General features: G+C 29.3%; 1 protein-coding gene across 7 annotated transcripts in view; it reads right to left on the bottom strand.

Moving 5' to 3' along the window:
* The window catches only part of LOC123300471 (synaptotagmin-7), a 979,245-nt gene that overhangs the window by 83,635 nt on the left and 879,196 nt on the right, over positions 1–16,414 (bottom strand). For 2 of the 7 annotated variants that reach the window (XM_044883055.1, XM_044883054.1), the window contains exon 1: positions 11,421–11,575. The exons of the other annotated variants lie outside the window; for them this stretch is intronic. In XM_044883055.1, the coding sequence (XP_044738990.1) occupies positions 11,421–11,485 (65 nt within the window). In that variant the 5' untranslated portion in view covers positions 11,486–11,575. Of the gene's footprint in view, positions 1–11,420; positions 11,576–16,414 lie in introns of those variants that run through there. 7 annotated transcript variants of the gene reach the window in all.

Genomic DNA, 16,414 nt, shown 5'->3' on the forward strand with positions numbered 1-16,414 from the left:
CATGTTTGTTTCAATTTTACAAAAATTTTTATTCCATTTACTTACGATAATATAAAAATTATTAAGAGTTAGAATATTTAAATTTAATCAAATTTATTATTCAAAGAAACCATTTTTGTAGGCCTATTTGGTGGAAAATATGTTGGTAATGTAAAATCAGTTTTTGATCTTAGGGGTCTTAAGATCTCAAAATGCATAGATCCATTGTTTGATGATAGAGAAAAAGGTCAAGCCTGACCCCTTAAAAAATTGTATAATTCTCTATAATATTTTTTTTTAAATCTTCATGACACTCTCGGTTTTTTGCTAGGTACTTGGAATCAGCTGAAAATATGCTATCGATTTTAATCGATTTAGATTAACGGTTCAAGTGATATTATCTTTACATGACTTACATTGAAAATACAATTAACTGATAATATTCTTTCTCGAAATAGACAGATAATACGCTAAAATAAATCCCATTTTCTTCCAACCAACCTTTCTCTGATTCTCTCTAAATCAATTAACTCTTTTCAAAGTTTTCATTCGAAATTTTTCCGTTTTCTGCCTTATTTGCATTTCATCTTCAAATCGATTTTAAACAATTGATGGGAAATTTAGTTTCCGATCTATTCCTACTGATTTTGGATCCATTTAAATCAGAAACTTTATAGAATTTCGTACTACAGCACATACCTACACACACTGGACAACGTGCTTTTTCTACATAAACTATACATATTAAAATTTCTAAAATATGTCAAAACTCGTTGCTTAATTTTATGGGGACAAAAACTTTGGATGGCGTGTGAGCGAAAATTTTTTTAGTTCGCCTATGTTCGTCTATTGAGATTGCATACACGAAGTTAGACTCCTTTTTCGATAAATTCTGAAGAACATTCTTGCAATTTAAATGTTTGACTTGCATTAACGGTAATTTACATCCATTAGTCGATGCTTTTATAGTAATACCTTTTAAAAAAGCTTTTTGATTTAATGAAACCTTCTAGCTTTATTAACTATTTTTGGAAGATAATTTTAATGGAGGAAAAACATTTTGTATATGAAAAAAGTCAAAGCTATTGAAATAAAGTCAAGTATTTAAAATATTCCTTTTTTCTACAAGAAATAAACAGTTTGCTTCTTCTAAGTAAAATAAAGTACAAACTTTATTTTATATCTTGAAGGGTTTGATTATTTTTAATGTAAGCATTATACATTCTTGGAAAATAACAATTTTTCTACTTAGAATTAATGAAAGTAAAGAAAACAAAATACAGGTAGACTACTACTTATTTTATAGTCTGGCAACTAAGTTGTTTGTACACAAAAAACTTTTCTGTATGTTTTTGTTACTCATCATATTGACGTTAAATCGTAACGAATTGAAAAGTTTCTTTATGCCTACATGAACTCAAACGAGTTTTGAATATAAATGAGCGTATTTTTTCTTTTTCACATCTCTGAGAATTTTATATACTAAAAAACAAAAAAGGCAAGAAGTATATATCTTAGTCTACCTCTAAGTTTTATTATTTGTACAAGTGGAGACACCTTTTCAATGTACTTACATCTTATTCAAAAGTTCTTCATGTTAATGTTACGGGATGTTCAGAAAATTGTTGTGTTACGTATTTTTGTAATAAAATTATAGTGAATATTATCTCTTTTGAATGTTATAACATCCAATATTAACCCACCCCCCTCAACAATCAAACTTAGACAGTTGGTGTGGTATTTTTTTAGTAACAAGTGGATGGTATCATATGAACAATTTATTCGAGAGTTGGAAAATCAAAGTTGTTGACACTTGTGCTTTAAATAACCAAAATAATTGAAATATTCATCTTAAAAAGCTTTAGAGGGTTTCCAACTGGTGAAAAATCATTTGAGAATACTTACTGACCATCATTTGGGATGGACGGATCTCCACTCAGGTAAAATAAATGAAGAGTCACCCAGAAATATTCTAAGGTTTATTCAAGCTGGAGATCTTTGGGTAACCGAAATCGAATCTAATCTTAAACGGTTTTAAGCTAAATATTTGTGCATATAAGGAACTACGATAATGTCTTGGAAAGTTCGTAGCATACGAAAATTAGAAAAACTGACGAAAAAAGTTGGACGGAAATTGGCTAAAAAACCCACCCTAACGTGTTATGGTAATGATCCTGTAGTGGAAATGGGCGATATATATAGACTGAATACGAGACGGGCGCTGCATATTATAAAGAAAGGTTTATTTTTGACCGTTCTGATCGATATCAGTGGAGGATATTCTTTAAATGGAATGGTAAAGGATCAGCTAGGTGAAGCTTTTGATTGATCAGGGGAAGCTTAATCTGTATTATCATTAATTTTCATAATGCTCTAGGGAACGGCGAGTAACTGCAAAGATGGAGGAATGCGAAGTCTGGATTTGTGGTGGGAGCTGATTAAATCAACTGAATTTATGGAGGTCAAGAGATCTTTGCCCTGCTCATGGTATAACTGTTTGCTTTTATTATTTATATTATGTGTTACACAACATCTGCACATAAGATGCATACCATACCAATTGTAAAATTTTTATATATTATTGAAACGAGAAATCACGTTTATCATCAAATGACATCAAAATTTAAATTTTGAATTGCTTGAAATAGCAATGATGATATTTATCTTGATTTGCGTAAAAATGAAAGATAATGCTTATGTAAGTTAGATAGAAACACAGACATCTCTACTTAATTTAAATATGAAATGATATCGTATATATCAGGATACATATGTACAGATATTTGAGAGAAAATCACTGTATTTGGAAAGAATGTAAGAACTGATAAAAAAAACATCATTAGATATCATTCAAAACATCTGTTTCATTTTGAAATCGTACGCACGCGGGGCCATGCAGATTTTCTTGGTGGAATATTTTTTTATACGTAATTATAGTCCTTATTGAAGTATAAGGAAGAAATATTAGGGTAGAAGATTTTTTGCATACAGCGTATTGTACGTAGAGGATAAAATTATCTTCAAATTTTGATTGAAACTTTTTTTATTATACATTCCGTTTTTGAAATATAGAAGATTAGAATAATATTTAAATATTTATTTTAAAAAGGGGGGTAAATTTAAATGAGTATATAACTTCCAAGAAATATTTATGCGTCTTGTATTTCAAAAACGATTCAACGTACCCATAAAAAAGTTCTCAAACAAAATTTGTTGAAAATTTTATCCTCTACAGCTTTTATAACAAATGTAAATACGATTGAAGGCAAACGAAACGAGATATTCTCAAAAATTGATTTTTGCGATTTTTGATCTTGATATCTAAAGACGCTCACACGTGACCATATGTGACTTGATTTGTACAATCAAAATAAGGATTTGTGCAAATATTCTGTTTATTCCGTTAGATTCCGAGGTGAAACCCTTAGATTATTAGACTAGATGTTTTTGTTTTGTGTGAACGCCTCACCATGAAAAGCATAGCTGCCTGACACAAAAGCAGGATTTTGTCTTGTATCATTTCTACAACAAGTAATGTTATTATTACTTCCTTGTTCAAAGTAAAGGGACTATAGTTATAGCGAAAAGATTTTCATTAAAATTATTCGTTTGGAGCATTTCTGAATTCATTTTTGGATTCAGGTCAGCGCGTAGTAAATGCGCGCGCGCGTAAATGTGGACGGATATCACTTGACTAGTTTATAAGCGCAGAAGAATTATTCTAGATTTATTAAAAAGAACAAGACACATAAATAACTCCTCGGGATCGTACTTTACGACAGAATGTTTTTAGCCGTAACCCCAGTATTTTACAAATAAAATACAATTCAGAGTAGATGTTAAGTATAACCGCCTCCTTGATAATTGCTAAATTCAAAATTTTTGTCCGTCAATTAAAAAAGATTTTCACTATTAAAGTTCGTTTTTTGAATTGGCTAATGTACCAGTTGCATACACATTTTAAAATCATGCATTAAAAACTTTTCGATATATTTTTTTTCAAAAAAACATTCATGTTTTGGTACCAAGTAAACGGTTCTTGTCCGTTTTTTTACTGAGATAAACACAAAAAACAACCTTAATATGTAGCTGCGTGTGTCTAATTTGTATATGTATACATACGATGTGTAAGTTTTATGCACAATAACACGTTCGATCTAAATATTCATAAAAATTCAAGTTCAAAAAAATATACTCTCTTATACATACGTTACATATGTATAAGAAAGTATATTTTTACGAACTTGAATTTTTATGAATAACATACTTGGTTAGATATAAGAACACTTCCCAGTATTGGAAAATGTTGTAATAAGTTAGGCATGAACAATCAATTTGGTGAAGTATGTGTTATGTGTCTGATATCCCGCGAACAAAAAATGATATCGACTTCGTTGAGGTGTTGATTGAAGCGTTTTAACAGCAATATGAGCCGAAAAGAATTTCATAAAATTCGAAACCGTTTGACTAGATTGAAACGATATGACCGTGTTTTTATTTTATTTTTTATCACTATTTATTATACTGGGAAGTTATTCGTGTGGACCTCAAGTTGTCGCACCAGACCCTACCCGCGGCTAGTTCTTCAAAATATTTGTATTTGAGTTTTTTTTCTACAAGGTTTCAAACTACAAACTTGTTCTTCTTTAAAACAATTAACAAATTTTGATTGAAATTCGGAAGGAATTATCAATCTCGGAAGGAAAACTAAACAGAGGCAAAAATTTTACATTTAATTTTTATGCGCAACAAATTACCAAAAGCTTGTCTATTTCTTGTAAATTCTGTTTCTAAATTAACCTATTCACTTGATAGATCTTCAGGGATTTATCAAAGATGTTTAAGTCTTTGAAGACTTAAACTTTTGTGTGTTCCGGTCTTTTGATTTAAATGTAATTTCTGTTACAATATTTGTCAAGATTTTGTTGATTTCACATGGTTCCACATAAAATCTTAGTCCAATAGATTACCTAATAAAAAGTAGGAATGTCTTTTTCTTTTCGCTGAAAATTTCATATATTTTACGATATTGATCAAACACATTTTTTTTTCTCGTGAGAACTTTGAAACCAAATTCCAATAAAACAAATAGTTCATCTCCCATATTAAACAAAGATAAAAAACAATATAACCATTATGATCAAGTTAATAAGTGGTTTTCGCTCCTACTATTTTTATTGGATAATTTGTTCTTCTATATGGATAAAATCGTATCATCATCATCATCATATCGTCGTATTCGAGTTTCGAACATACCAACACATATATGGATTGTGCAATATTATATCAAGTAAAAGCACTCTTATGTGCCCATTGGTCTGGCAAGTGTTCGCTTCACTTCATACACTTGACGTTCCCACATATTCCTCTGCTGCTATCATGATGATGTTAGGTAGTATTTACTATATAAAATATGTCCTTGCTGGTGTATATATGGTCGTTGTCGTTACCGAACAATATCTAGGTAGATTCGTTGGATAGTAACAACACCAAAAGACACTACTATACTTCTAGAAGTTAGCAATTCTGATCGTATTTATTCCAGGCATTAAATAAAATACCTTTTCGTTTACATGCACGGTATACGGGATTTTATGCTGCTTTTCACTTGTTTTGGAAACTTGGGAATTGAGTTTGTAAGATCGATTACAATGAAACAGAAAATACAGTAAATAAGTTTTTAAAGTATTATTACCTTCCCTTCTTATAAAAATGGGTACAAGTAAATATTTTTCCGGGGTTTAATTTCCTAAAACTAAAGACAGTAGGCCTTTGTCCACTAAGAATAAGTCGGTTGGATAAAGTTTTTAATTATTTAGTCGCATCAATGAATGTTTTCACTCGGGAGTCCTCAATAATAGCTCTATTTAAAATCAGAAACATTTCAGAGGGGGGAAATACTCTGGAGGGGGAATAGTTAATGTCGCGACTGATATACTGATATATCGATGCTCAGCCAAAATCGCTAATGATAGAAGTTTGAAATTTCGATAAGATATTGATTTTACACTGTAGGTGCCACATAAGAAAGGATTTTTCGAAATTCATCATCTAAAAGGGTGAAATTGGAGATAAAAGTGGTGATATACAATTTCTTTCTATATATTAGTAACCAATTTTTCGAAAATGGACTTATACAGGGTGCCAAAAGTAGAGAGCCATCAGGAAAAAAGGGATGGTCAGAATCGTCCCTCTAGCCTTAGAGTTTGCTATCAAATGACCTTTGATCTTGGAATGACCGTGAAGGTAGTGGTGAAAGTCATATTTGGACGTAGAATATTCTGCTCTTTCTAAATCTGCAATAACAAATACGAGTTCCCATTTAAAAAATCGGTTCGCTGTAGTTAAAAGGTTATGTTCAAGGCTAAAACCAAGGTCAGCACTGGGTTCCTCGTCGAAAAATATGTCGGATAAGATTGATATACAGGGACTACCATAGGAAAAATAACTTTGACCTTGGAATGATCTTGAAGATCATAGTCAAGCTCATGAATGTAGTTTTGTGTAAGATTTTCCGATCTTTTCCAATCTGAAATAAAAAGTGGGGTTCCCATTTGAAAATTCGATTTTTGGTTCACTGTCACCTTTTCAGTGGTCATACTTTTGGGACATCATGTATATAAAATCATTATGATTTAAATAAATTACTTCTTAAACTGATTTGTTTCCGTATTATCTAATTCAAAAATTCGAGCTTCGTGAAAAAACAAATTTTATTTTCCATTTCTTTCCACGATTTGCGTTGAAAAAGAATTATATTGTTGAATATTGGATATAGTTTCATTTACTTGAAAACCTCTATATTACAGATTGTATTATATTCTATGTACGATATGTTTACATAATATATAACACATAAAGCCATTAATGGCACCATATTTTATTTCACACAGGATATTACTAAAGTTAAATAATTTTTCAGGATATAGTAAGTGATACCTACTACGACTGACTTTATTCTGTGCTCAGTGTACTATCGTTGTATGGTTTTGTTTTTATTCAGGTCAAAGACATTCTTTTATTTATTAGTGATAAAACTCTTCATGAAGTTTTTATAAAGAGAAGTAATTATTTAATTTTTTAAAGATTGAAAAATTGACTGTTTTGATTTGATGAATATAATTATTCTAAGCCATGCCATTTAACCTATTTTCTTTATTTTTCAGCTAAGAGATAATCTTTCTAGCGTTTTTCATAAGATCCCATATTTTCGATAAAATGAATTGTTGTTCACAACAAAGTGAATACACATCGGTACTATTTGATTTTGCATCAAATAATTCTGATACCAAGTGAAATTTACAAAATTTAAAAATACCCGACAAATTTTCCGGGTAAAAGTAAAACCCTAAACTAGCACTTGGACCACATTTAAGAACACTCTCCATTATATTACCTTTTTCCTTAAAGCCTTCTCCAAATTGAAACGACTTTGAGAATCATTGCCTCTTTTTTAGTTTTTCCGGATACGGAATCCTAAACTGACACTTGAAACATAGCTAAGAATTATCACCATTTAATTACCAAACGAAACCAGAAAAATATAAATCCGTTCATCCGTTTAGGCACTACGATGAAACAGGCAGACAGACACACACACACACATAGCGGTCGAACTTATAACACCTCTTTTTTAAGGCCGGGGGTTAAAAATGGGGTTTCCCCGGGAGGGATTTATTTGGCTAGACGAACAAAGTATTATTTTATTGGGTAATCCTACCAAGCAAGAATCTATCTACCGATTTTAATTGGAACAATTTTATGAGTCACTTAAAAGACGTAGAATATTAATACAGATGTACGACTTCGCCATAATTAAGATTGTTTATTATATGTTACTATTTATAGTGATTATCTACGATTAAATAATTTAGATTGGTTATATTTGGTCATTATTTTTGGTTTCTTTAGACAACCGAAAACCATTTTTTGAAATCAAATGAAATGCTTTTAAATAGATTATAATAATAGTAATATCAAAAGTATTTTTAAAAACACAGAACACACAAAACTGAAAATTTTCTCAAACTCAAACAAAATTTATTTTAAAAACACACAACGCGATTAAAGTCGAAAAAAAAGAAGGAAAAAAAACACTGATCGGAAGATTACAAATATCAACAGCACAGGAGAGCAATATTTTGAAATAACGAATTAGTAATCAGCTTCTATAATCTTTTTATTCAATGAAAATAATCAGCTGGGTGATCTAATGATAAGTTCATTTTTTTAATATCGCGGCGCTGAGATCTTAAAAATAATCTTCGGATTGGTAACAGCATTTTATCAAAGATGTGTGGTTTATATTTGTTTCATTATACTTTCAATCTTACAATTAATTATAAAACCGAATATTTAATCAATAATAGATACTTAAAAATTGTGTATTATTTTTGTAGCAAGACTGATTGGTATAAGTAGATAATCATTAGAAAGTGGCTCATGGCACAAAACTTCTAGTGTTGGTATAACCTTTGGTTTTAGAATAAATACCACTCTTTCTCGGAGAACGCAAATTACGATATTAAAATTACCCATAAAAAACGAGGAATCATATATTCTATAGAAAAGTTTTCGGTACAGTTTTTCGGATGACTTTGATACTTGTTTATTTGTGAAAATGTATATTTATCGATAAAATATGCATGACTTTGAAAAATTTACGCACGAATAACTCGAAAATCTAACTTTAATCTCGAAAAAAAAATGTAATTAGCAAGCACAAATGTTAAGGAAAGCTAATTTGATTTTATTTTATTGATTGAAAATTTCAATTTTTGCTGATTCAACGAAAACAGTAAAAGCATACAACGTTAAATACGACAAAAAAAATTTTTTTCAAGTAAAAAAAATTTCAAGTACATTGCGAACAAGCTTTTAGGCGAAAAGAACTATTGTTCTTGTAATGATAAATCCCTTAATTTTTAGATTTGTTAGGTAGTAGACATTAAAAAGGTTCATGGAATCCTTATATTCAAATGCAAAATAGGTTACCTCCAATTAACTGGTTCATGAACTACTAAAACGAAACGGAAGGTTTTTTTACTATAATGATTTTCAGTTGAAAAGACGATTTTGAATTGATTTTCAACAGAGTTATTTTTAATACAATTTCATTATATACAATGAGTTTTAAAGAGAAAGTAATGACATTTTTTATATACAAAAAACATATAAGCTTTCTATTTTTCTTATTTTTTAAAGAGGAAAATAAGATTACATTTTTTCTACTAAAAGCATTAAAATAAAAGAAAGTATTAATCCAGTTAAGAAAAATATGCTTCTTAAAAAATAAATGAAATTATTCAAAATTACTGTAATGTTATTACAATGTGTCTCAGAAAATTGTTGATTATGTAAGATAAGAGTTTGTTGTTTATGAAACCCAATATCGTGTTGGTTATACAAGATTCAATTTTCTTAAAAGATTAAAAAATTCAAACTTTAACCATACTTTAAAGCAACATCATTAAAATATACTTAGTAATCCCAGCAGAATTTTGGAGATTAGCTGTTTAAAAATAAATTTATGGGCGATAGTGGGAAGTTAGGGCGTAACCAATTTCGTCCACGATATGCTTAGGGTAGCTGGTTCGATTCCCGCCGTCGCAACATAATTAATTTAATTAATAGTTGGGATGGGCTGGGGTAGAGCATGGTATATGCACGAAGGAGGTGCCACTCAGCCTCTGAAATTGAGGAGCTGATAAATGGAATTATCAGCGCAAAGGTCGTAAAATACATATGGCATCACAATGGGCTCTATAGTCTAAATGTGTCCTTCGTGGACAGCCAAAATAACCTAACCTAACCTACCACTTAGTTATGATTTCAATGCTTTCGACAAAAAAGACGAGTGTTTTTTTATAAGATTATATTTCAATTTTTCCAAGCATCTTTCTGCTTGTAGAATTGCATCTCTTAAATGAGTAGATCGACTTTAAAACGATTTATCAAGGCTAGTTTATGTGAGAAAAAAATTTTGTTGCTTTCGAGTTGGACATAGTTGCAATGAATTTTGATTGTTGAGACCTTAAAGCGTACAGCAGACTTACATCTATCTAAATATCGATATTTCGATTGCAACGCAGTCATCATCAGTAGCTAAATTTATTCATATTACACATTACAAACATTCTTCATACACTTAAACTAAAAGTAAGTCTGTTATATGATTTTAAATTGTATTTTTTAAAGAAAATTTCTTAATATACAATTTTATTTCGAGTATCGGGTGTTTATTTCAACAATTAATTTTATTGGGTATTGGCTATTGCATTTGTAAACTAAGCATTTTTATGTACTTAGTGGAGCAATGAAAAATATTTTTTCGTCCGTTTGTACAGATGGTGTTTTGTTTCAATGAACTGTAAAAATTTTCAGTTTTATGACAGCTTAAAATTAAAAATGCAAATCCAGGGATCATGTAACGTGTCCATCTTTATAGAAATTGAACACAAAAAACGTCAAAACCGTGAAAACTTTTTAAGTAAGATTGATCTATATGCCGTTGTTTTCATCGTTTGTGCATTAAAGAATGCATTTTTTGTGATGCACTCATTTAGGCAATTGAAAAAACAATTATAATCCCGTCAAATTAACCAAATGAACTGAAAATGGTTTTAAAAAAATTTTCGGAGTACCTGGGGACCTGGGCATCCTGATTTCAAAAGCAAAACTTTTTAAGCATTTCATTCAGCATAAAAAATTTTAGAAAAAATTCAAAACTTTTTTTTTATTTCATAAAAAGCTTGTTTGTAATGATCATGAAACGTAAATATATTTAAAAAAATTTGGAAAAATTAATTTTCTAATCATTATTTCCTATGTTATATGTGTAAAAAATGCATTTTTTAACCCACAAACTAGGAAAATTATCTCGTCCATAATTTCAAACGTTCACAATGTTTTTAAATTCCTTCTAGAACCTAATGCAAAAAACCGCGTCACGATCCATCTTACTAAAGAAATCCTCGCGGTAAAATGTTAAATTTTCTCCTGTATGAAGTTTTTTTGAGTTTCTGAATCATTTCATTGGGTAATTGGCAAAATGGTTTCCTTTATATATTGTTCGTTAGAAGATGCAGAATATCAATATTGCTTTTGTTATAATCCTACGTAAACACTCGAATAAAGAATGAATTTCAAAAGTGTAAGTGACATTTTTTGAGACGCATTGCTTATATACTCCGTTTAAACTGAACCAGTAAATTTGATTATTCCTTAATTTAAAAAGTAATCTTATTAGGTACATATATATAACATCGAAGGAAAAATAGGAACGTAGAGTTTCTGAAGAGCATACAATGTCTTTGAAGAAGAGAGAGAAAGTGAGATAGAAATAAAAGAAGTGAAATAGAATATAACACAAGAAGAATACACTTTTATTTTCAGCACAATGTGATGATAGGAGAGATGAGTCGTGTATTAAAAACACTTACCTTGCTGTGTAGTATTCAAAAAATGCGACCAATATTTCCAAGGACCTAGAAACGCTGGCCCACATTTCATTGCAGCATAATTATTACCCACATACCACTATTAATTTTGACTGTTTTAAAAATTAGTTTTCTTCTACTAAGATTTCTTTTTTTAAGTCTTATTAAAATTTTTCCTTATAAATGATTGTCGTAGTATAATTAAATTTTTGTTATGTGTATAAAAAAACACTTTTACAAAAAATATTTTTTGAATTTGTTTGTGTAAATTTTTTTTAAGTCGTTAACGATATAAAATGTTCCTGTAGGAAAATAAAAAGAAAACTTTGTATATATGGTTTTATGATCAAAATGAAAAACACTTAACTAATTTTATTTGTGAGATTATATTTTTTATTTTTAAATGAAAATACGAAAGTTTTAGTTCTATTAGTAAATATACACATTTTCAACTTTCTACAGAAGAGAAGTTCATGAGAAAATACTGTCGATGGTAATTAATACATATTAATCGATCATGCTAAATGGTTTTTTAATATTCATGCCTTAACTCGAAATTTCTACATAGACAGTAAGAATAGAAGAAAAATGAAATATAGATATTGAACTTTTTAGATGATGAAAAAATATCCTCAAAATCACCTGATTCTGATAAAATAGTTTTGATTATTTATAAAAAGAGCGAGAAAGGTTGTGAGCACTCGGTTAGATTTTTTTTTTTTTAACTTTAATTTATTTTTTTTTACTTTAATATGAAAAAAAATCTATTGAAGCAAATTGGCTTCAACCTGATGACCTAACGCTGGAGGAGTAATAGTAAATGTATTAAAGAAGGAGTAATAGTAAAGGAGTATAGTTAATGTATTTTTTTTAATAAAAATATTGTTTTAAATAAATAATTTTTAAAACTTTTTTTGTGAATGGATTTCAATTTGACGACCTTCAGCATTAGTAGAAATGTCAATATTTCAAGACAATAAACTGTAAAAAAAAAGTGTCGGGCAGTAGATTTCGGATGCTTTTTTGTGTCTAGCCCCATCCACTAAATGAGTGATCCGAAAAATAGTTTTAAAAGTCCACTACAAATAAAAACGTTCAAAAGTTGAAAGTTTTTACATTATAGCCCTGGAAAATAAAAGCTTTTCTGCTTAAAAAAATGCAAGTGAAGTTTTTTCACGGGGATTATTTTTATTCGGATGCCAGAAATGACCCATGAAGACTTCATTATAAAAGGTCAAAAGTCATGAAAATAGTTTTTTTCAAAGTTCTCGTAAATTAAGTTTATTGCAGTTTTAGCTTTTAAAATTTGTTTGAGTTAATTTTACACCAAAAACGATCTGTACAAAGTTTCCGTAGAAGCAATAGTGTTCGGAATAATTAAAAGAAAAGTTAGAATAATTCAAACACTTACTACACGAAAAATATCAAAAATATTTTGTAAATTAAAATATCTTGAGAATTATTGCTTCTACAGATATTTTGTATGGCTCACGAACAAATTTTATAATTACTAAAATTGCGATAAACTTAATAGTTTACGAGATATTTGAAAAAAATCCTTTTTCTTTTTGCGACCTTTTACCTAGAATATTTTTGCACACATGATCTTTCAATGAGCTTTTTATAGGTCATTTCTTGCATCTGAACGAATATAGTCCCGGTGAAAAACTTCACTTGAAGAGACCCTCTGGGCTCTTATGGTTATTTTGATGAATTAAAATATTAGAAAGTTTAAGTAAAAAGCTTAGACAAAGGTTTCCCAAGTCAAAAAAGTAGAACGATTATATTTTTTTGTAAAATAAACGCTTGTATTATAGAAGTATTATGAAAATATGATCTAAATAGATCCTTTATCTTTACTACACGCTTTGAATGGCTTGATACACAAGTTTGTTCAATGGGTTGTCTCAGAAAAATCAACTACAAAGCGTCTCTTAAATCTTCATTTACACCATATTTTCACTTTGCTTCTACAATACAAGCATTTTTTTTACCACAAAGCCAAATCACTCTAGACTGTCGAATAGGGATTTTACTGTAACGTGAAGATAAAAGTTCAAATACACTTCCAACAATCTTTTATAATTATTTATTATAAAAATATTATTTGAAAATTATGAGATTACAAAAAATGTTATATTTTTCCTACCAACCAAAAAACGGAGATAACATAAACGATGGTATAAGTCAGTACCATTTCCTCGGCTTATATTAATAGATTTAGATTAGAACCAGGCAAACAATAATTTGCTATAAAATTTTATGACTTAATATGCCCAAATATTACATCGTCATTTTTTCTTCGCCACAGTGTTTCGTTTAAATGGAGCTAGCGGGACAAAAGTCATAACGCAATTTCAAAAAAATGATAAGAACATTATGTTAACAACCCTTTGTAGGTACCAAATTCGAAGATACCATTGGGCTAAACATCCCACCCAGGTAGGTGTTTGTGTTCAAAGTACAGTGATAACAAAGGTAGTGTAGCATTTGCAAATCGGTTGAATTTTTTTCACACTTTCGATAGCATATCTTAAAATTTGTGGTATAGTGGAAAGTGATTTTCGTGATGGATCATTTAGTTGAAGGTATGTACTCTATTTTTATGTTTTTTTTATAATTAAATCACTCACATTTTTCGTGTACCATGGCTTAGACTAATATCATAGAAATACTTAATATTTTTTGTGAAATTTAAACTTTAAAGGGTTGCAACTTTTTGTATCCACATGTATCCAGCTAGATTTTTCTGTATATTATACTTCAAACATTTAAGAAAAGATTCATGTATATTTTAAGGCCCGAAAACCCCCGCAAGGAAAAATATTGTCCTTTTTTCAGAGCGAGCCGTAACTATGACGAAATCGGATTTTTTCGAAGAATGGCTAAAATATGACAAAAGTAAAAGAATTCATCGCATTTTTGGTGTTTTATGTAATAAACATAGCCTGAATAAAATGATTATTTGTTGTCAGACTCTACAGAATGGGATAGTAATGACGAAGAATCTTATGACGACTATTAACTTTACATTTTTTCTTGATTAACTTTTTTTAATATTTATTTTTTTTATTTTTAATGTAGTATTATATATTTTTTTTAAATATAGTATATGTTACTCGTTTTAAGATTTATATTTCTAGCAACTAACCTACATAGTTTTAAGTTTTTTTATATTTCTAAATAATTTCGTAATACTTTAGCTTATTTATTTTATTCTTACCATATTTTAGTTAATTTAATATATAAAAATTTGAAAAAATATTGAAACCGAATCAAATATAGTTTTTGACAATTCATATGTTTTCTTTTTTTTTTGTTTGTTAAAATCTACCTGAAGGAAGTATAAATGATAAATTCTACCCAAATTAGGTAGTAAGTAAGGTACGTATGTAGGTATATACCCCTAATTACAGCGTGTTTACCTACATTTCACCCCGGGAATGGTAATGACACGTACGAAATTGTGATATCAATACCGATCTACGGTCTACATACATTAATGTGTACAAATTATGTTTTTTCTTTCTTAAAATAGCATAATATACGTAGAAAATACATAAACAATAAAAATAAGTCAAAAAATAATTTTGTCCCGCTAGCTTGCATTAGACGAAACACTGTGCTTCGGTATAAAATGTATTAAAACTGTTTACTCTCTCTTTTTAGTTAAGTATTATCCAATGTATTTTTTTTTTCTGTGTAGCTTTTTCTAAGAATACTTGAGATCATAAATGACAAAATGATTTATAATCATCCTCTTTTATTAAAGAAAAAAAGAAGGTATTTTGTCGAAAAAATTTATCAAAATCATAATTGTGTGTGAATTGAATATCATCACAAATTCTAACAATGTATCACTTACAAAATGTATGGGAAGTAAAAGTGTTGCATAGATAAAATAAAATTTACAGTTTCGATGACACAAGCGACAATACATCCGATGTAAACTTCACATGTGATCTGAGACCAAAATTATTCACCAATGTTTGTGAATATATTTATCTTTCAATAGATCTATTAAGAGCCTGGCTATTGTCAATTTTTTTGAGTCTTCTTCAGACATGGGCGAGTTGTTTTAAGTCTAAGTCACCATTGTTATAACTTTATTATGTGCCATAAACTTTATTGTGTATCTGCTTATCCAAGTCCGCATTGCTCATATAGGAGGAAGAAGCCTGAGGGACTTCTTTGCGCCACATTTGCCCAAGCCTGGTCTACTCCTTAAGAATCAATTTTCATATAAAGCGACCGATATGAAAAAAATATGAGAGTTAAAATCTTGTGACCGAGTAACCTTGTTAGGTATTTTGTGCGCAACCAATAGTGCACACATTTCTCTTTTTAGTAATACGTGTGTATAAGTTTAAGATACAAAGCATATATTATTTGAAACTGACCATGACTTGAAGGACATAGCACACTTTAAATATATTTTAAAGTTTTGTTTTATTATTGATATTGATATCGATAATTAATTAAAATATGTTGATATTAGTGTTTTACGTAAACATACAAAGGATACATTTTTCGAAACTGACAATGATCTGACGGACACCGCACACTATACGTTTATGTTTAAAATTCTGATTTCGGTTAAGTATCTTAAAAAATGTGACCCACCACTCTGTATGACTGTACATAATTTCAAATCACGCAAATTATGAAATGGTGCCAAAGAAAGAAAGTATTACACATTCTTGGTCAGTTTTATAGATGTAAATTGTATTTGCAATAACAAAAGATGGAAAAATAGTTTTATAGGAATCGTTCAATAAATTTAAACTTATTCGAAAAAAGTTTTGAAAAACTAACATAATAATAATTTTTCCGCTTTTAACTAGGTCGCTCGTCCATAATTTTGATGTAACAAATAGTGTGTACTACAGTTTTAAAAAGAAATATTACTACCAAAAGTTAGTCCATGGTTTTTTTGTTATAATTTTTATAAAATATGTTTGAATAAAATATATGTGCTTAGATTACATTCGTAGTAG

This window comes from Chrysoperla carnea, chromosome 5 (genome assembly GCF_905475395.1).
Source record: "Chrysoperla carnea chromosome 5, inChrCarn1.1, whole genome shotgun sequence".
Lineage (NCBI taxonomy): Eukaryota > Metazoa > Arthropoda > Insecta > Neuroptera > Chrysopidae > Chrysoperla > Chrysoperla carnea.